General features: G+C 55.1%; 7 protein-coding genes across 7 annotated transcripts; 5 read left to right on the forward strand and 2 right to left on the reverse strand.

Annotated features, from left to right (window-relative positions):
* Positions 1 to 4: 4 nt before the first annotated feature.
* CTAM01_02636 (glycosyl transferase group 1) lies at positions 5 to 1,458 on the reverse strand (the record flags this gene model as incomplete). Its single annotated transcript, XM_060518674.1, has 2 exons — positions 5 to 976; positions 1,033 to 1,458. The coding sequence occupies 2 exons, from the start codon at positions 1,456 to 1,458 to the stop codon at positions 5 to 7; spliced, it is 1,398 nt and encodes a 465-aa protein (XP_060386477.1).
* Positions 1,459 to 3,616: 2,158 nt separating this feature from the next.
* CTAM01_02637 (cation efflux family protein) lies at positions 3,617 to 5,555 on the forward strand (the record flags this gene model as incomplete). Its single annotated transcript, XM_060518675.1, has 3 exons — positions 3,617 to 4,458; positions 4,517 to 4,735; positions 4,784 to 5,555. Coding segments are annotated over 3 exons (1,833 nt in total), but the record flags the coding sequence as incomplete, so codon positions are not given.
* Positions 5,556 to 7,893: 2,338 nt separating this feature from the next.
* CTAM01_02638 (uncharacterized protein) lies at positions 7,894 to 8,987 on the forward strand (the record flags this gene model as incomplete). Its single annotated transcript, XM_060518676.1, has 2 exons — positions 7,894 to 8,260; positions 8,320 to 8,987. The coding sequence occupies 2 exons, from the start codon at positions 7,894 to 7,896 to the stop codon at positions 8,985 to 8,987; spliced, it is 1,035 nt and encodes a 344-aa protein (XP_060386479.1).
* A 714-nt stretch (positions 8,988 to 9,701) lies between these two features.
* Positions 9,702 to 11,937, reverse strand: CTAM01_02639 (phosphoglycerate mutase; the record flags this gene model as incomplete). The annotated part of the gene is made up of 2 exons (XM_060518677.1): positions 9,702 to 11,841; positions 11,903 to 11,937. The coding sequence occupies 2 exons, from the start codon at positions 11,935 to 11,937 to the stop codon at positions 9,702 to 9,704; spliced, it is 2,175 nt and encodes a 724-aa protein (XP_060386480.1).
* Positions 11,938 to 14,260: 2,323 nt separating this feature from the next.
* On the forward strand, positions 14,261 to 14,353 carry CTAM01_02640 (uncharacterized protein; the record flags this gene model as incomplete). Its single annotated transcript, XM_060518678.1, has 1 exon — positions 14,261 to 14,353. One exon carries the CDS (start codon positions 14,261 to 14,263, stop codon positions 14,351 to 14,353), a length of 93 nt encoding a protein of 30 aa, XP_060386481.1.
* Positions 14,354 to 15,490: 1,137 nt separating this feature from the next.
* On the forward strand, positions 15,491 to 16,180 carry CTAM01_02641 (methyltransferase; the record flags this gene model as incomplete). The annotated part of the gene is made up of 1 exon (XM_060518679.1): positions 15,491 to 16,180. One exon carries the CDS (start codon positions 15,491 to 15,493, stop codon positions 16,178 to 16,180), a length of 690 nt encoding a protein of 229 aa, XP_060386482.1.
* A 658-nt stretch (positions 16,181 to 16,838) lies between these two features.
* CTAM01_02642 (peptidase C13 family protein) lies at positions 16,839 to 18,153 on the forward strand (the record flags this gene model as incomplete). The annotated part of the gene is made up of 2 exons (XM_060518680.1): positions 16,839 to 17,374; positions 17,439 to 18,153. The coding sequence occupies 2 exons, from the start codon at positions 16,839 to 16,841 to the stop codon at positions 18,151 to 18,153; spliced, it is 1,251 nt and encodes a 416-aa protein (XP_060386483.1).
* Positions 18,154 to 18,866: the final 713 nt, after the last annotated feature.

The raw sequence follows: 18,866 nt of genomic DNA on the forward strand, positions 1-18,866 counted from the left end.
CACCTCAGCTATCAATTACACCCACGATCCGCCCAACGACGCGATCCCACTCCTCATCCCAGCGTAAGCTTCCCTCCTTGATGGCTCCTGCCTTCAAGGTCTTCAGCTCGTCATTGCCGCTCTCACTTAGAAGCCTGATCAGAACGTCGGCCAGCTCAGTAGCCGTCTCAAATCCGCACCCATTCTCACCCTCCTTGATCAGCTCGCCGAAGCTCTCATATGCCGAGTAGGCAGCTACAGGTAGCCCCGAACCAAACATGTCAACCACCTTCATAGGTAAGTCAACACCAGAGCTGGATTTGTGGAGGCAGACACCGAGGTCGGCGCATGAGAGCAGCGTGGCGTACTCGCGGGTTGATAGCCACGCAGTCAAGATGGTGATGCTGGGGAGCTTACCCTCCAGGCGGAGGTTCTTGATCTTCTCCTCGTACTCGGCCTTCTGAGGGCCCTTGCCGGTGATGATGGCCAGGATCGGAGGTCGGCCAACGCCGGTCTCTGTGACGGCCTCTTCGGGGTGCGCGTAGGCCACCAAAGCGTCCAGCAGCAGGCCGAAATCCTCGTCGGGAGTCCATGATGTGCTACTGACAATGAGACGAGTGGTCCCGGCGATGATACTGTCGGCAACGTCCTTGGTCTCCTTAAGATGCGAGAGAAAGTCTTGCCGGGCTTTGGTCGATGCGATGGGCTGGAACACTTCGGCTGGCCGATCGTGCAGGGTGAAGATGGGCTTCTTGTTGCTATACGGCTTCTCCTTGAGCTGCCGTGCCATGGCGTCGGTGACGGTGAGGTTGGCCGTGGGGACTACCCTTCCAAAGTACATCTCATACTTCTTGTAGAGCCATACCAGAGGGTTCTTCTGGCTGCGGCCGGTGGCCATGATGGACCAGCCATAGTTGTGCCAGTCAATTAGCAGGTGGCTTCCTCTCAGGAGGGACACGAGCAAAGCCAGATGCAGCGTCGGGATAGAAGGAGGGTTCTGCAAAAAGTTAGACTGTGGATTCCACAAAGTAACGGCTCACTTGCCTGAATGACAATCCATCGAGCTGGGGGTGCAGTATATGCCAAAACGTAGAAGATGGAATAGGCTTGCCAGACAACTTTGGCCGGCTTATTGATGAGAAATGGCAGGGTGTTCCATTTGAAGACGGTAGGAAGAGGTGGCAATGGGTACAAAGCCACTCTTTCATTGCCAACGAGATCCGGATGGCGGGCAGTCTCCTTGTAACCAACGAGATCAACTCTACCGCCGTGCTTCATGATACTCATGGCATGGTACTGCATGCGAGGGCTCCGGCCTATATCGCCGAGGACCAGGATCTGGATGTGGTCATCCTTGGGGTTCTCAGCCGCATGGTAGCGAGTGGGCAGCAGCTTTGTGAGAAAGTTGATGCCGAGAGCAGCGACAAGAGTGGTGCAAATGCCAGCGATGACGGATAACACGAGAGGTATCAAGGACATGTTGGCGATGTGCGACAGCTCGGGACCAATGTGGCAGGGTATTGACGGCGTAGGCCAAAGTGAATCTTTGTGTCTCCGTTGCCGTGAGTGGTTGAGGTGAGAAATGCGGTGGAGTTTGGAGATGGATCGTCAAGGCCTCAGATGTGGTGGTATCGGTCATGCAAAGTGTCCCGTCCTGTCATCTGAAGTTGCAATCAACAGCCTTAGCGCGTGCGCGCATGGAGGGGTCCGAGTTGAAGGCCGAGCGGTGGGGGGAGTATCCGTGAGTTTCGCTGAGTATCCTTGAAGAGGGAGGGGAGGAGACACGAAGTTGAAGTGTTTTTGGTAGGTAGCAAAAAAGGCCAAATTGCCCAGACTTGCGTGACCTGACGATGGCCTCGTGGGGAACAAATTGGAATCGCGAGAGGCCTACGAAGCTTCTTTACTGGGCTAGACTCGCACACCTTCCAAGACTTTGCCCTTGTTGGCGCCTTCCAACTTGGGCAGGCCTTTTGGGATGTTGCAACGGTGGCGCCAATGAGGGGCCGATGTGGGCGCCATGATTTGATAAGCACGATAACCGCGATAACACGGTGTCACGTGGAGAAACACGCTGAGTACCTAAGTAAGGTACCTTAGTCAAGGTAAGGTACCTAAGGTAGGTAGGTACGCATCCTTCTGTTCCAGTCTCCTCGATAACCTCACAACTGGATCATGAGAAAATAAGGTGATGAGGTGCGGCAGACGATAGCTTCATCGCTCTGCAGATCCCCTGCGTGGGTCTGGATCACGATTCACCAATTGTCTAAATTAGAAATCTCCGAACGAGACTTTTCGTCACCCAATTAATGGAAAACCAGCTGCTGCACATGCAAAACCGACACAGACCAACTCAGCCTCAGCACAACAAGAGAGAAGAAAAGACCATTCATGCCTGTCGACTGTCTTGCCTGTGTGCCTGTCACCCGGCGACATCTGAACTCCTCTCACAGGCATTGGCTTGGCCCAGAAAACATGTCGCAACGGGGCTGGCCGCGGATAGCATTAGCAAGTGTTAGCCATCACACCGCCTTACCCGCGACCGTCCCATCAGAGATTATCCGCCCAGACATGCCAGGCAAGCCAGGATCGAGGGTATTGCATTGTCTTGCTCTTTGCTGATCCGTATCCATACTCTATCCCCTGAACAGCTTTATGCAGCTGCCCAGTGCCCCTCCTGATGAACAATTGGATGGCATCTTTGATGTGTCACCCGGCGAATCACAGACACGACCGCCCTCCTCGACCTGCACCTTACGTACCCGGCGCCCGGCCTCTCCCCACACGGAGAAATCTGCAGGGGTTGACGGCTGGATTCCCCTTTAGGTTCAGGTCCCAGAAGTCCACGGGTGCGAGAGATTCATCTGAAAGATTGAAAGGAGGCAGCACCCGACATGCCATGCGTCCCGATGGTTCAGCCCAAAAAACAACAACAACAATAACGCTGCTCTATCCTCCATCATCCATGCTGGCATCTGCTGGCCCCATCCCGCCTTTTTGACGACCTGCCGTACCGATACCGATACCTTACAAGTGGAGGCTTAGGTTGATTGCCTCTGGAAGGTAGCATCGAGGACACTCTTATTGTTCCTCTTCTTCTTCCTCCCCTCTGCATCCAATTCCTTTGCTCCCCTCCCCGCTCCTCCTTTCAGCCACACTTGGTCCTCTTTCATCTTATTAGATCTCCAAGTCTCAGCATTCGACAGCACAAGCGAACCAATCCATTCGTATCTGTCTACCTACTCTCGCCGCTTCCAGCATTGTCTGTGCGAGGCGCCGGCACGTCCGTCGACGATCAAATCTCCCGTCCCCCTCCAGCGCTCAGCGTTGAACTGCGGCGCGCAACGTCATTGACGGGGCGACTCCATTCCGGCCTTTTTAGCCTGTGCAGGTCCCCTGAACCACCACGCACCGCCATCAACTGCCAGCTCCAGGTCTTCTCAAGGTACACTGGCCCGAACACACACACGACTCTTGCTCCATCATCTTCCAGCTCCACGGTTGTGGACGTCCCACGACAACTCAATTGCGACGCTTTTCAATATCTCGTACCCGTTGTCGACCTGTCTTCGACGTACCCCAGAAAAAATTAGCGGATGCGGATAACGTCCGGCCCATGACTCAGGTTAGCACAAGATAGGGGCATCTTCGAATAGATCCCGACGCAACGGGCCCTTGGTGGAGAGGCGAACGAAAACGACCCAACGAAAATACGACAGAGGGGACACTACACAGGCCCTTTTCCTCGCCCATCCCCGCCGATACCGACACCGACAACGATCCCAGTCCCGGGTCCCAGACCGACCGACGACCGACCTCGACAACGCGCGCCGCGGTCAACATGGCCTCGTCCTACGCCTTGCCATCCTCCGCTCTACCGCACGCTCACCATCACCACATGCACTCCCACTCCCACTCGCCGCCGTCCCTTCACGCATTGAAGTCGACAATGTCCACCGGCGGGCTGCACTCCCACAGCCAGAGCCAAGACTCGACCGGCAGCAGCCACGCACATAACCACGATCATTCACACGGTCACAATGGCCACGCCCACGGCGGCCACTCACATCACCGAGCGAACTCGAGCCAGTCGTCCATTCCTCGAGAAAGAGCGGCGCCTCGCTCTCTCGCTTCAATGGACGGCTGGAAGACGGACATCACACCGAGCGGTCGTCAGTTGCTGACGCCTACAAATGGGTCCTTTTCGGAAACGTTCCAGCCTCTTGACGGCGCAATGACGATAGACGAGCATTCTCACGATCATCACGATCACGATCATTCACACTCGCACGACCACGCTCATGGCGATTGCCATGGCCATGACCATCACGGCCATTCACACGCCCACAGCCACTCCCACACTCACGACCATGCGAAGCCGTCTCTGTTTACGAGGGTTCTCCTGAAATATACGCCGGCGGTTCCGGTCCTCCACACCATTCTCGTGGAGAAGGACTCGAGAAGAATCTTTTACTTCATGACGTGAGTCGGACTACGAAACACTCCACCTTGAATATCACTGACATTCTGGTTTTCGCAGTCTCAACTTTGGCTTCATGGCCGTACAAGCGTTTTACGGCTACGTCACCGACTCGCTCGGTCTCCTCAGCGACACGATCCACATGTTTTTTGACTGCTTTGCCCTCTTTGTTGGTCTTTGCGCCGCAGTTACTAGCAAATGGCCTCAGAGCCAGCGATTTCCATTTGGGCTTGGAAAGATCGAGACGCTGAGTGGTTTCGCCAATGGCATCTTGCTGATGTAGGTTTCCCAGGCTGCAGCACGAGTCACAACGCTGACAAATGATAGGCTTCTTAGCGTTGAGATTATCGTGGAGGCGTTTGAGCGAATTTGGGAAGGTCAAGAACTTCACCGATTGCGGGAGCTTCTCATTGTTAGCTTCCTCGGCGGTGTCATCAACCTGCTGGGCCTTTGGGGCTTTGGACACCATCACCACGGCCACGACCATGGCCACGGCCACTCGCACTCACACGACGACCACGACCACGGGCATAATCATTCGCACGGAAAGAAGCATAGCCACGGGCACTCGCATCATAACGACAACATGGAGGGTATTTTTCTGCATGTTCTGGCCGATACGATGGGAAGCGCCTCCGTAGTGCTGTCGACAATCTTGACGTACTACACGGGCTGGACGTTTTGGGACCCCTTGGCCTCTTGCGCCATTGCGATCCTGATTTTCCTCGCGGCGATTCCGCTCATCAAGTCGTCCGCGCGCAACCTACTTCTCAATATCCCCGACGACATTGAGTACAACCTGCGTAATACGCTCGCGGGGATTTTGCAGCAAAAGGGTGTCGTCAACTACTCGGTGCCCAAGTTCTGGATGGACCACCGGAGCAGCGAGGACTCAGGGGACAAGCTGCAGGGCATCGTGCACGTCGTGGCGGGGAGAGGTGCGAGCCTAGACGAAGTACGGGATCGCGTGCGGGAATACCTCTTGAAGAACTCAATGGACATTGTAGTCCAGGTCGAAAGAGAAGGCGACGGCAGCTGCTGGTGCGGCGTTGGAAAGTCGACGGGATTGGCCACAACACCCCTCAAGAGGGCATTTTAGAGAAGCGGACAATCGACCCCCATTGACGACGATTTTGAGATATTGGCAATCCCGGACGAACGAACGAAGCGGGAGTGAGAGTAGAGTGTCTGGTCTATTTTTCTTGTGTTTCTTCTTCATTGACTAGACAGCGGGACAGAAAGCGAAGACGAACCGCATAGAGGCTTGGTGCTAGAGAGACCCCCGATCTTGGAGACGGGGGTTTTACGCGGTCGGGCTCTTTCTTCTTCTTCCTTCTAGGAGTCACGGAACGTTTACACATCAGGCAAGTCGCATCACGGAAGGCATTGCGAGACGGCCATTCAAGGAAACATTTTTTGTATGAGTAGAAGAAGCAAGTGCATACACATGGTTTTGCGCGAGGGGTGGCGATGGAGAACATGGAGAACAAAAAAGCTTGATACCCTTGAGGCTAAAGTTATCGCGCACTTATCTTACTTGATGAAATCTGTGAATGCTCCGCCGACCCGAGGTGGCCTGTAAGAACTATGCTATACGAGCGTGTGACGTCTCGCAATGAGGGCAGTTCTCCGTCCGCCCGCGTGGGGGTTGAGCTGCCACTTGGTGTGTGAGGTACATTGGCACGCGGGGTTTAGCCATTGCATGGCCAGAATGGCTGACGTTACGGCGGAAGAGAGTTATGTTTGTAGCCTGCAGGATCTGGCATTCGAGGTTCGAGGCAGAAGTTTGAGAAATCGAATACTTCAGCAGCGAGCCGAGACGCCTTTGTCGAGGGCTGTTGTTGGTGGCTGTTTACTCGCCGGTTGACGTCGACTTTGTTTACTTGGACGAGACGAAATTAAGAAGTCAGGCGAGGGGTTTTGTGCGACTCTGTAACTCGTCTCGGGAATGTGGTCTCACATCAAGGTCCTTACAAGGCGGGTGTACTTCAGGGAGAGGGAGATGGGTGTTTTGTGCATGCTGACCGATGATGGCATTGGGACATTGGGAAATCACATGAAAGTAACACCAACTGTGTGTGTGTGTGTTTATGGGAATTGACTTTCATCCCATTCTTCCTTCAGACCGTTCACACGATTACTAGCCAGCGGGTTCACATTATAGTTTGCATCACATAAGCATCTCACTAGCATCAATTTAGAGGCCACCTATGATTATTCGTCATCGCCATCTTTCTGCATGCGCGCCTGTCTAATTATGTACCTTTGGTAGGTATTGCTCTGCAGGATGAAGAAGTAGCAAAATACAGAGCACCCCGCTAAAGCAAGGCCCCGATCTAGGCCCAGGTCCTCCCCCCATTTCCCCTCCTTTTCCCTCTCAAGTTTCCTCCTTTGCCCCAGAAAGCCCGCCCGGACCGGAGCAGCCCTTGGTAAGGTATGGAGTAAGTACCTGAAAGTAGCGGGATGGGCAGCTCATGTGGTGGGAAAAGTTGGGGGGGAAAAGGAGCCCTGGCACCACAATGAGCCGAACGACCGAGGCACCCGACCATTACACTGCACTACAGTACCTATCTATGTACACCGCACCGCTATGCCGCCAGCGCCACGTGCCACCTCAAGAGTTGGAGGTTGCTGCAGTTTCATCCCGCGCCGCTGGGATGAGCTCTCGAGTCAATTGCCCGTAGGAACTTGAAGAAAAGACGATGGTCTGTCCTCTTTTTGGATGCAACCGGCCACTTGTCACGTCCCTCTTTCCTTGACGTTTTCCTCATTGAACCTGTAAGCAAAAGCCATCACCAAATAAAAATCATCACAAGCCAATTCAAGGAAAGAATCTGGGGAATTTACTACTTCGAGTGGATAAGGTACCTCCTCCGTAAGGTACACAAAATTCCCCATACTCCGGCTACAAGTGGAGACTCCCAAACCCCCCAATTGGAGTGTTGCCGAGGCTCAAACGACTGACGTACCGCAACCGCAGCGAGCTACCTCAAGGTACCAGGTCTCCCGCCATTGAAGTGGTCTCTCACTCCCTCTCTCCGATCCGACCGCGCACCGCCCTCTCCAACGGACGACCGAATCCAAAACTGCATCTCCAACTACTAGTTCCCGAACGCACGAATAGTTGCAAAGAAAAGAACCACCAACCCAGAAACTGCACCAGGAACGGACCGCACGGTGGTAAAGGCACGCATTGGATCGCATCACAGCTTCGCGCCTAGGGCAAGCTACCGGACACCAGCAACAAAGCCAGAGAAGACGGGAATCCCAGAGCACGTGAAAGCTCCCCCTTCCTCCCCCCAAACACTCTTCTCACCCACGACAACCATCTCACGACAACCTCCTTCTCGCCATCCACGCAAAACCTTCCCTCCTCCCTTCTCCAATCCTCCTAATCAACCCAGGGTCCCCCCCCCCCCCTTCCACCCTCCCTCAAAATGGCACCCTCCCCAACAGAAGCAACAAAATCCCTAAACCAAACCCTCCAAACCTCCCTCCCTCCCCCCGTCGCCGACGCCATCCCCCGCCTCCCCGAATCCAAAGACGAGCTCAAAGCCGACACGAAAGCGGCGGCCTCGGGCCTCGCAACCCAACTCCGCTCCCTCGCGGCAGGCGGCTTCGGCGGCGTCTGCGCCGTCGTCGTGGGCCACCCCTTTGACCTCGTCAAGGTCCGCCTCCAGACCGCCGACAAGGGCGTCTACTCCTCCGCCATCGACGTCGTCCGCAAGAGCGTCGCGCGCGATGGCCTGCGGAGGGGTCTGTACGCCGGCGTGAGCGCGCCGCTCGTGGGCGTCACGCCAATGTGTATGTTTCTCCCCTCTCCTCTCTTCATGCCTCTCGGCTAACAAACCCACCCCAAACAGTCGCCGTCTCCTTCTGGGCCTACGACCTAGGCAAGACCCTCGTCCGCACAACCTCCTCCGCCCCCGACGCCCCCCTCACCATAGCCCAGGTCTCCGCCGCGGGCTTCTTCTCCGCCATCCCCATGACCGCCATCACCGCCCCCTTCGAGCGCGTAAAAGTCATCCTCCAGGTCCAGTCCCAGCGCCTGAAGCCGGGCGAGTCCCCCAAATACAAAGGCGGCACCGACGTCGTCCGCCAGCTCTACGCCGAGGGCGGGGTGCGCTCCGTCTTCCGCGGCTCCGTCGCCACGCTCGCGCGCGACGGCCCCGGCAGCGCGGCCTACTTCGCCGCCTACGAGTACATCAAGCGACGGCTTACCCCCAAGGACCCCGTCACGGGCAAGCCCTCGGGCGAGCTGAGTTTGCTCGCCGTCACGGCCGCCGGCGCCGCGGCGGGTGTGGCGATGTGGATCCCCGTGTTCCCCGTCGACACGGTCAAGTCGCGCCTGCAGACGGCCGAGGGGAACGTCACGCTCGGCGGCGTGGTGCGCGAGGTGTATGGACGGGGCGGTGTGAAGGCCTTCTTCCCTGGTTTCGGACCCGCGCTGGCGAGAGCTGTGCCCGCGAACGCGGCCACGTTCCTTGGTGTCGAGTTGGCGCACCAGGCTATGAACAAGGCTTTCAACTAAGAGGGCGAGAGGAGGTGTAGGAAGGGGGATAAGATGGTGTGTGGTTCGAGTTCGTGAGAAATTGAGCAGGACAAAGATGAAAAGGGGGGGCTTCGGTGGTGGAATACGAAGAGGGAGTACACGGGGGGGGCGTTTCTAGATGGAGGCATACTCGTCATAAAGCTCTTACACTGAATAGTCTCGAGATGTTTTCCCTTGTGTCATGCCTAAACAAGACTAGAAGCGAATTATTCAATATTTCACTCATGACACAGCCTCGAACTCCTCTCGCACAGATATAGACTTACACGTAAACAAGCAACTGCAGTTTGAACTTTTTTGTGTAATTTTATTCATCTATGCTATCCATCCATGCCTTCATAACAACTATTTGGTGGCTGTTTTTTGGGGGGGAAACTTCAAAAAAGGCAAAACCCTCCTGCTAATGCCCCCCTCCCTACTGCGCTATTAAAAATGATATCATGCTCTGGAGCCACTCCAAAACTTTTTGTCCCTACGCAATGCCATAATGAAGATGAAAAAAGTAGAGATTTGTCCTTTTGCCGCCCAGATGCAGGCGTAACAGCGCTGTTGTGATTGTGTGCGCTTTTCCGCTGTAAGATAAAACTTCCATGCTGTGTGATGCCATCCTGTCCTTTGAGGATGTTCGTACGCTTCATTCCATGAGATAGTCCAACGCCGCGTCGCAATGCAATCGTCTCTTGAAGCAGCCCATCAACCGCGCTCGTTCACGGTCCAACGCCGCTTCGAGGTCGTCATGTCGCGCATAATTTCAGTCTCCCCCAAAGGGCGCGGCGCTCCCCATAGACCCCCGCTGGCAAATGTCCCCAACTGAGGAATCTTGTTCTCCTCGTCCGTGCCGTCGCTCGAAGTAGGACGAGAGATCTCTTGCAGTCTGAGGGGGACCTTTGCCGGGCCACCCAGCTGCGGCTCCTTTCTCTCTGGAGTCGGAGGCTTGACAATCTCCTGGCCGGGCTTGGAAAGGGCGGCCAACTTCTTCCGGTGGTCAAAGTCCGGAAAGATGTCGTCCTCCTCGTCCTCCTCCTCTTCTGTCTCCTTCTTTGGTGTGATTGGCGACCACAGCCCCACGGACAAGGTCGGTGATGGCTTCGTAAAGTTTGTTGCGCCGCTGCCGACCGTGATCCCGGTCGTGTTGAGCGCGGGCGTCCTGGGAAGGGAGTATGTGTTATTCGAAACCCGGCGCATGCTGCCCAGATTTGCGTTCGCCGAGTTGCTTCTACTTCCAAAGTCAAACGAGTCGGGGTTGAATGTGATCGGCGTCGGCGTATATGTGGTCGATCCTACGGTCGAGATGCGCCCTCGCGAGTATGACTGTCCGTTTTGTGAGTGATTTGAGGCTGTCGAGGGAGCTCTGGATAGATTGTGGGTGGCCGAGACAGGCTGGCGCAGATGCTCGGTGTTTGCAAATAGTTTGAGATCGTAATAATGATGGACGGGGATGATTCCTTTCGTGCCGGACATTGGGTCGACGTCAGGTTCCGACATGGGCGTATCCAAACCGGAGGGCTCCGAGTCGCGACCGGGCTTTCTGGCGGCCACGGTCAGAGAAGCCATCGCCACGTCCATCAGGACCGGCTGGTGCGTAATGGCGCCGATCAAGGCGTTGCAACCGGCACCGTGAGATACCAGGATGACCACCGGCTCTACATCGTCGTCTTCCTCATCATCGATAGCACACTCGGTGTCACCATTTTGGGAGGTCTTGACGACCTTGGTGACCATCTCCGCGGGACGCTCGGCCGTAGTGTACCAGTCCACCAGCTTCTGAATACCCTTCCTAAATCGGTGGTGCATGGCTGTCCACTCCTCACCGTACTTGCCACCATCGCCCCAGTCCAGAGGCTCCCGCATCGAATCCCACTGGTAATCTACTGACACGCAAGCATCTCGCGCGTGCGCAACATAGCCGTCGGGGATGGTGTGGTTTGGTGAAATAGCGTAGTGGGGACTGGGGGCGACATATCCGTCATTTGGGTTCGCGGGCTCTGGCAGTGTGAAACGAACGCGCTGGCTTGAGGTGCTAGCCGTACTGCCAGCCCGACTCCGCGGCAGAGCACCAGCCACGGCAGATACGTTTTCGAGACCCAGGATGGAAGGTGAGTTGGAATCCGAAGATCCAGACCTTTCGGGGGCGGGAGCGGGGGCAGCTCTGAACTTTGGGCTGTTCCACAACTGACTCTGGGCTTGGCCGACGGAATTTGCGTGGTGATGGGAGTGCTCTTGGATGTGGTTGTGGGCATGAATGTTCTCCCGTCTGAGCAGATCGGCCTTTGCTCCAGCCAGCATCATCGCGGAACCCGGAGGCGGCGTAATCATTTCAAAGTATTCCGGGGACAGCCACTCCCCCAAGAAGGCATCCAAGCGCAACGTCGATTTCTTGATCATCTTCTTCTTGGCCTGCTCGGGCTTGGTACCGTTCGCGTCGTTCGAGAGGGGATCGACTTCCTCAGCTACGGACGCTGGGAGAACAAAGGGTGAGGCTGAAGGGTTCGCGCTGGGCGAGGGCATCGAGTACGAGGGCGTACCGGGCGGAGGCGCCTGGGCCAGGCCCGCGCTGATGGCGACGGAGGTTTGGACGCATCGCAAGAACGGGGAGCTATGGAGGACAACCTTGAACTTGCGGCGCCTCTTTTGCGAGTCGACAGAGCCATTGCGGCCGTTGGAGAACTTGGAATCGGCATTAACCTCTGCTTCGGCCTGTCTCAGTATGTTTCCAATGCGTATGCCGAGTGCTTTGGCTTGCTGCCAGCCGCCGTAGGTCAGAGGAGGGTCGTAAGGTGTCGGGGACGTGAGATGCCACTTCTTGTCGGCGGCGTCGAGACGTGCGCCGTGCCTAGTAGTCTTGTCAGCCTTCCAGAAGCTTGCAAGCGTGGGTTGTGAGTAGGTCCTCTTACCTGACGACGAAAATGTACGCCGGTGGGCGCCCCATGTTGTCGGCGACGCAGGTGAGAATGCGAAAGCCCACTCAGGATATGTGCGGTAGTCGGCGTGGAGAGGATTAGGTGAAAAGACAACGGCGTATGTGACAACCTCTTACAGCGTGAGAAATACGGACGGAGGATCAAATAGCGATGGGTGGAAATGCGGCTAAAGACACCATCCAAGACTTTGCGGACCTAGAGGATCGGATGGCTTGGGTAGGCGGAATAAGCTTCGATGTGCCGGCGGCGGAGGACCGAGAGGGCACGGGCAAAGGTAACAGACTAAGTTGCAGATGGCCGGGACGGTTTTGGTAGTTGATGCACTTGGGACCGTTCAAGTTGTGATATTTCGGGATGGACGGAGTTGATGTGAGGACAAGCTGGAAAGAAAGACAGGTTGAGTAATCAGAAAGACGGAACGAGTCGAGAAAGTAGAGAAGGCAAGAAGGCGAAGAAGAAGCAGCGAGGTACTGGCAGAGAAGTAGTAGGCAGGCAGGCGGAGGAGGTGGAGGGCCTGACAGGCGGATTTCAGAATTTCTGCCACGAGTTTTACGTCGGTCATCCGGTGTTTGGGTGCCCCTCTCTCCGTGTCCGACCAGTTGGCACCGACTTCGCAAGCGCTAAGATGATGGGACTATCCGTAACAGACTAACAGCAAGTAGGCAGATGGAGACCGTTGACGAGCATGCCATCGGTCGGTCAGCGGGCGGTGGAGATGGAGGGAGAGAAGAATGAAGGTGGAGCGGAGCGGTCGTGGAGAACCTGCCTTAAGATGCAATCAATCGGCACCGAGTCGCGACAAACGGGCCAGGCTTGGGGAGGGTCAATAAATGTATTAATTTGCGATCGGATCCCGCCCAGGCCCAGGTACCCAAGTATCAAGCCAGGTATTGAGGTAAGGTCTCCAGGTACGGATACAAACAGGGGATGTAATTATGTACGCAGTACGTACGAAGATGTATGTATGTATGGTCCAGGCGCAGGTGCAGTCGCAGCCGCAGTCAGTCAGTCGTGCAGGTTGCAGAAGGCACAAAAGAAAGCAGCCTCAGGTACGAAGCATTTAAAGGTACATGACGGATATGTAGAACAGTGACAGAGGGTAGGTAGGTTTTTCAAGGGTTGTCAAAGGCGGGGCAGATTCTCCTCTTCTGCTTTTCTGCCTTTCTGCTTTGTCTTCTGGTCAGGGTCACATACACAAATCGTAAGTGCAAAGACACAATGATGCAAGGACTCGGAAGCGACACATCTCAGAGACTCACACCCTCGCCAATACGGATCATCGTGGACAGCCCACCGGCTACACAAGAATCGTCAAGGGTCAGACGATGGTCCTATAGTGGTGTGGTGATGCCGGGTGCGTCAGTGAGGGGGGGAAGAGTTGGAGGAGGGCGAGGTACCTTACTGAGGGTTGGAGGGGTAGCAGAGGCATAGGTAGGTTTAGCGAGTGACAGGCCGGGAAGACACTGCGAGCCGGCGAGGGAGGGGGTTGGATTGTCACTGCCATTGCCGAACATACGCAGTATATCTGCGCCCACCTATGAGGTACCTATGAGGCACCGCTGCTACTTTGAGCATCTCGGAGACGAACCAGAGACGAGACAAGGTCTTGCATGTCTGCTACGCCAGGCGCGTCAGCCGTTGCTACCTTAGCTTGGGTAGTCTTTACTCTTCAGGAGGGGTCGCTGCCATGGATGACGGAGCGGTGCAGAATGCAACGAAAAAAGATTCACTTCCTTGCCTCTTTGCTCTCTGTCACTCTGTCACTCTGCGGTGTGGAAATGTGCATGTGATTGTCCCGCTCTCGCTTTTTAGCGCCAAACGTAATCACGGCACGTGGGGAGACAGGAAAATTTTAGACGAGCAGAAGACGAAGAAGACTTCCTTCCTTGCTGGCAATATCCGAAAATGCTAGGTGCTAAGGCCCGGTCTACGAGATGAATAAGCTTAAGTAATCAGACTCCGACTGCCCGACACTCTCGTATGGCGTCTTTCGTCTTTTCTCCTCCATTCCCAAGCAAAAAGGCAACAGGTACCTACCAAGGGCAATCAAACCATAAGCTCTGAGCATTCCAGTGCCCCCAGATGCCTTTGTTTGGCCCATTGGTGCATTCTTTGTATTTGATGCATTCTTTGTACTTGATCACGAGTTCCCCGGCCCGTATGCAAACAGTATAGCCGCCGTGCATGTTTGACTCAAATCACACGATGCTGACGCAACTCATCAAGCTGACCATGATCAGCTTTCCCTTGCCAGCTGCCAGCTACTCCCGGCGACCAGCCCGAAGCATGAGCGGCACCGCGGCACCGCGGCAGAGACTCACCACCTCGGACATGAATCCTCCGAAGCTATCCAGGTTCCGCTCGCCGCTCGGTCCAACGCCCCGTCCAGATCCGACCTCCTCCACATTAGCATCTCATGGATAATTAATGGATCCTTTCACCTTGATCCCTTGTCCGGAGGAACCCCACCAGCCATTTCTGGCGTAGGCCATAGGTTCTCTGGTTCGACAGTCAAACAGCACTTCGTTAAGCCCTGAGATTCAGAGTATGTATATTCCGCACCCACACGTTGGGTATCCCGCACCCATACTAGGCTCGTTCAGGCAAGTGGTGGGCAGCACGTGATTGCACCGCCGCAGGCGCCACTTCTGGCCCGGAATCACTATTATTCCGGCAACTTCTAGAGAATAGACACCTTCTTCTGCTGCACCTTCTTCTGCTGCACCTTCCTCTGCTGCACCTTCCTCTGCTGCACCTTCCTCTGCTACACCTTCCTCTGCTACACCTTCCTCTGCTATACCCTCTTTCCGATACTGGCTGTACGCGTTTTTAAAACGACGACTTTGAAAGTCATAATTTACTCAGAGGAAATACGTCTCTAGAGCCCATATTTTGGTATTAGAAAAAGTACCTTTCCTATGTTGAAAATAGTTAGAAAATGAGGTGTTTGGGCGAGGGAAGTACGCGTCCAAATAGAAGCAAAAACAATAGGAAGGCGCGCCGAGAGCGCAGCACGTGAACGGCAGTCACGTGCTGCCCACCACTTGCCTGAACGAGCCTAGTATGGGTGCGGGATACCCAACGTGTGGGTGCGGAATACACATACTCGAGATTCAGATGAGCTAATCCCCGCAAAGCAAGAGTGGCCTGTGCAGGGCGGCCGCCAGAACATCTCCCAATTACCTAAACTTCCAAGTACCCCAAAGTACTGAATAAACCATCATGCATGGATAGACCGGGTGACTCTTCAGAATGTCGCCGGCCAAGTGACTCAAATATACAAAAGTTCTTTTTGGTTCAGCAAGCAAGTGAAAATGTCTCCGAGCGCAGATAACCTTAAAAGCCAATATCGCATTGGAGGCTGCGGGTAACTTGGAGGGATACACCCAAATCTGATACACTTCACTGCTCGTTACCCCAGATTCCAGATCAAACGAACGCCACTACACCACCTACATCTCATCCCCACGTATCACCAGAGTGTCGGAACACAGCAACTTGCCCTTGAGTCTATAGTCACCACCTAGGAATTGAATAGAGAAACCCAATCCAAACCACAAAATGGCAACTGCACCCAAGGACCAGCAGGACTCGGCAGACATCAAGTCCCGCCTCAAAGAGTCCTACGACACCATCGCCACCGAATACAACGAATGGACCCTCCGCCAGACCTCCCTCCGCATCGAGTACCTCGAGAAGCTCATGGAGAAGCTCCTCACCGCGAAGCCCCTGTCGGGCCAAATGTCTCTCGTCCTCGAGCTCGGCTGCGGCTGCGGCCTCCCCGTCACCGAGAGGCTCCTCACCGCGCCCGACACCTACGTCACCGCAAACGACCTCTCCACCACCCAGATCGACGTCGCCCGCAAGAACCTCGCCAAGCACGGCACCGACCGCGTCTCCTTTGTCGAGGGCGACATGATGAAGCTCGAGTTCTCCGAGGGGTCGTTCGACGCCGTCATTGCCATGTACAGCATCATCCACCTGCCCCGGGAGGAGCAGACCGAGATGATCCGCCGCGTCGCCAAGTGGTTGAAGCCCGGCGGCCTGCTGCTCGCCAACTTTGCGTCAAAGGACTTGCCTGCCGTTGTGAATGAGGAGTGGCTTCATGAGAAGGGATGGATGTACTGGAGCGGTTGGGGCGCTGATGCGACTGTGGAACAGCTCAAGGAGGCCGGGTTGGAGGTCATTATCAGGGATATCGTCGATGACAAGGACGACGCCGAGTTCCTCTGGGTCATGGCGAAGAAATGAGCAGTGCCTATTCACATGATTTTTGTCGTTTCAACTTGGGTTCCGGAAAATTCAACATCAAGCGGGCATCAGAGGCATCCTCCTATCATGTCAGTATACCTATGTAAACTACAAGACGGGATATCAAGGGTTGCCCACGTCGAGGTACCTTGTACTTTGAACTGGTGGGGTTTCGCTTCTTTAAGCAAGTACTTTTCGGTATCTTGCGGTTTCTCAATGTCTTATATAGCAAGACGTTGATGGTCTAAAAGTACACAAAGTCAATTGAACATTTACTCTACTTGATGATTATTCTTCGGCTACAGTCTACACATGATGAAATCCTAGATTGCTCGGTGGCACTGTGAGGTACTAAAGCATGGTAAAACAATCAGATCGCTTCCAAATGGCGGGGAGAACTGGTACCTGAGCCACACCGCGCTACCCCGGTCAAAGAGGCAAGGGCAATGGCCTGTGCCCCAGAGAACCGATCGGCTTACTAAGGCCAATTTTGTCAGGGCGAAGCTCCGTGGCGGGCCCCCTTACCAAGCTGTTGGTTAACCATATCGATCCGTCGTGGGATTCTTTCATTTCCACTCGTCTCCCTTGCGACGACAATTCACGAACTTGTTTTACCTCCCCGCCATTCGCGACTTCATTGATTCGAATCACCATCATCATGAAGCTGTCACGATTTCTCCAGTTGCCAGCCCTCCTGGCTGCCTCGACCCTCGCCCCCGCGGTGCTCGCCGAGCACACCAGCAACTGGGCCGTCCTCGTCTGCACATCGCGATTCTGGTTCAACTACCGCCACCTCGCCAATGTGCTCTCCATTTACCGCACCGTAAAGCGCCTTGGCATCCCCGACTCTCAAATCATCCTCATGCTCCCCGACGACATGGCCTGCAATCCGCGCAATGCCTTCCCCGGAACCGTCTACAGCAACTCGGACCGTGCTGTCGACCTGTACGGCGACAACATTGAGGTGGACTACCGCGGCTACGAGGTCACTGTCGAGAACTTCATCCGTCTGCTTACCGATCGCGTCGGCGACGAGATGCCCCGCAGTAAGCGCCTTCTGACGGACGACCGAAGCAACATTCTCGTATACATGACAGGCCACGGTGGAAACGAGTTCCTAAAGTTCCAGGATGCCGAGGAGATTGGTGCTTTCGATCTGGCTGATGCCTTTGAACAGATGTGGGAGAAGAAGAGGTGAGAGGATACCCAGGTGCGCATGTGCTACTGCGACGACATTTACTGACTGCTCTTCCCTCAGATACCACGAGATCCTCTTCATGATCGACACCTGCCAAGCGAACACAATGTACAGCAAGCTCTACTCCCCCAACATCATCGCCACCGGCTCCTCGGAGCTCGACCAGTCCTCCTACTCGCACCACGCCGACAACGACGTCGGCGTCGCCGTCATCGACCGCTACACCTACTACAACCTCGAGTTCCTCGAATCGCAAGTCCAAGACCTGAGTTCCAAGAAGACGGTCGGCGAGCTCTTCGACAGCTACACGTACGAAAAGATCCACTCCCACGCCGGCGTGCGCTACGACCTCTTCCCCGGCGGCGCCGACGCCGCGCGCAGCCGCCGCATCACCGACTTCTTCGGCAACGTGCAAAACGTCGAGGTCGACGGCGCCAAGAACATGGTCCTCGACGAGGAGCTGCTGGAGCTCAGCCAGAAGATTGCCGCGCTGAAGCAGCGGGCCCAGGAGGCTGATGCGGCGGCCAAGAATGCGTCGTTGGCGGAGGGTGCAAAGGGCCAGACGCCGGATGCCAAGACGAGGGCTAAGAGGGTGCAGATGGCGAAGCCGCTCACGAATGAGAATTGGTGGGAGAAGAAGATTATTGGAGTCACGGCCTTGATCGGTTGCGCGCTTCTCTGGGCTTTGGGGTCGTATTATGAGGCGCCAAAGAGGAAGGCCGATGGTTCTAAGATGGCGACGGGGCAGAATGGCCGATCCACCGTGAAAGCGTAATCGTGTCGTCTTTTTTTTTCTCGTTTTCTTGTACTTTATGTCTTTAGTTGACTTGCACGAGGTGCATCAAGCATGGCGTTTCTTGGGATATGGAAGGGAATGGTTCATTCGTAGCATGGGAGCTGGTTTAGGCTCTATCAATCATCAGCAGTCATGATTGCTTCAAACACGAGAAGAAATTCTATACATTATTCTGTATGCTCATCCTTCATCTTTATGTCAGTTGAAAAGCACCCCTTTTTTAATGTTTGGCTGTTGTTCGTGTTTACGCATTTATCCGAAGTATTTCCATGTAGGTCGTTCCTCACCTCTCCTCACCGAGCCTTTCACCGAGGTGTTTTCATCCACTCTAAAATCTTGCTGGGCAAAGTCAATGCTTTTGACGACAGTCCATCAACCCCCATACATCCTTCATGGAGAGACGTAGACATCTCGTAATCTGCGAAAATGGATAGCTCAAAGGTTTGTATAGGAATCTCCTTCCGTTCTGGTGCTTCTAGATTGGTCCTTCCGCGGCATACTGTGCTCCTTCTCAACTACATCCCGCGCTTACAACGGGTCCCCTCACCTCACTGTGGCCTTGTGTAAGTGGCAGATGGAACACTGTCGTTGCACATTCCATCATCCCCCGAGAACTTATCGTATTGCCGCGCTTCTCTCACTCACCGGCACTACGTACCTTGTCTTCTTGCCCACCCCAGCAACCCTCTCGC

The sequence above is a fragment of the Colletotrichum tamarilloi genome (genome assembly GCF_030869305.1).
Source record: "Colletotrichum tamarilloi strain Tom-12 chromosome Unknown Scaffold_6.1, whole genome shotgun sequence".
NCBI classification, from domain to species: Eukaryota; Fungi; Ascomycota; class Sordariomycetes; order Glomerellales; family Glomerellaceae; genus Colletotrichum; species Colletotrichum tamarilloi.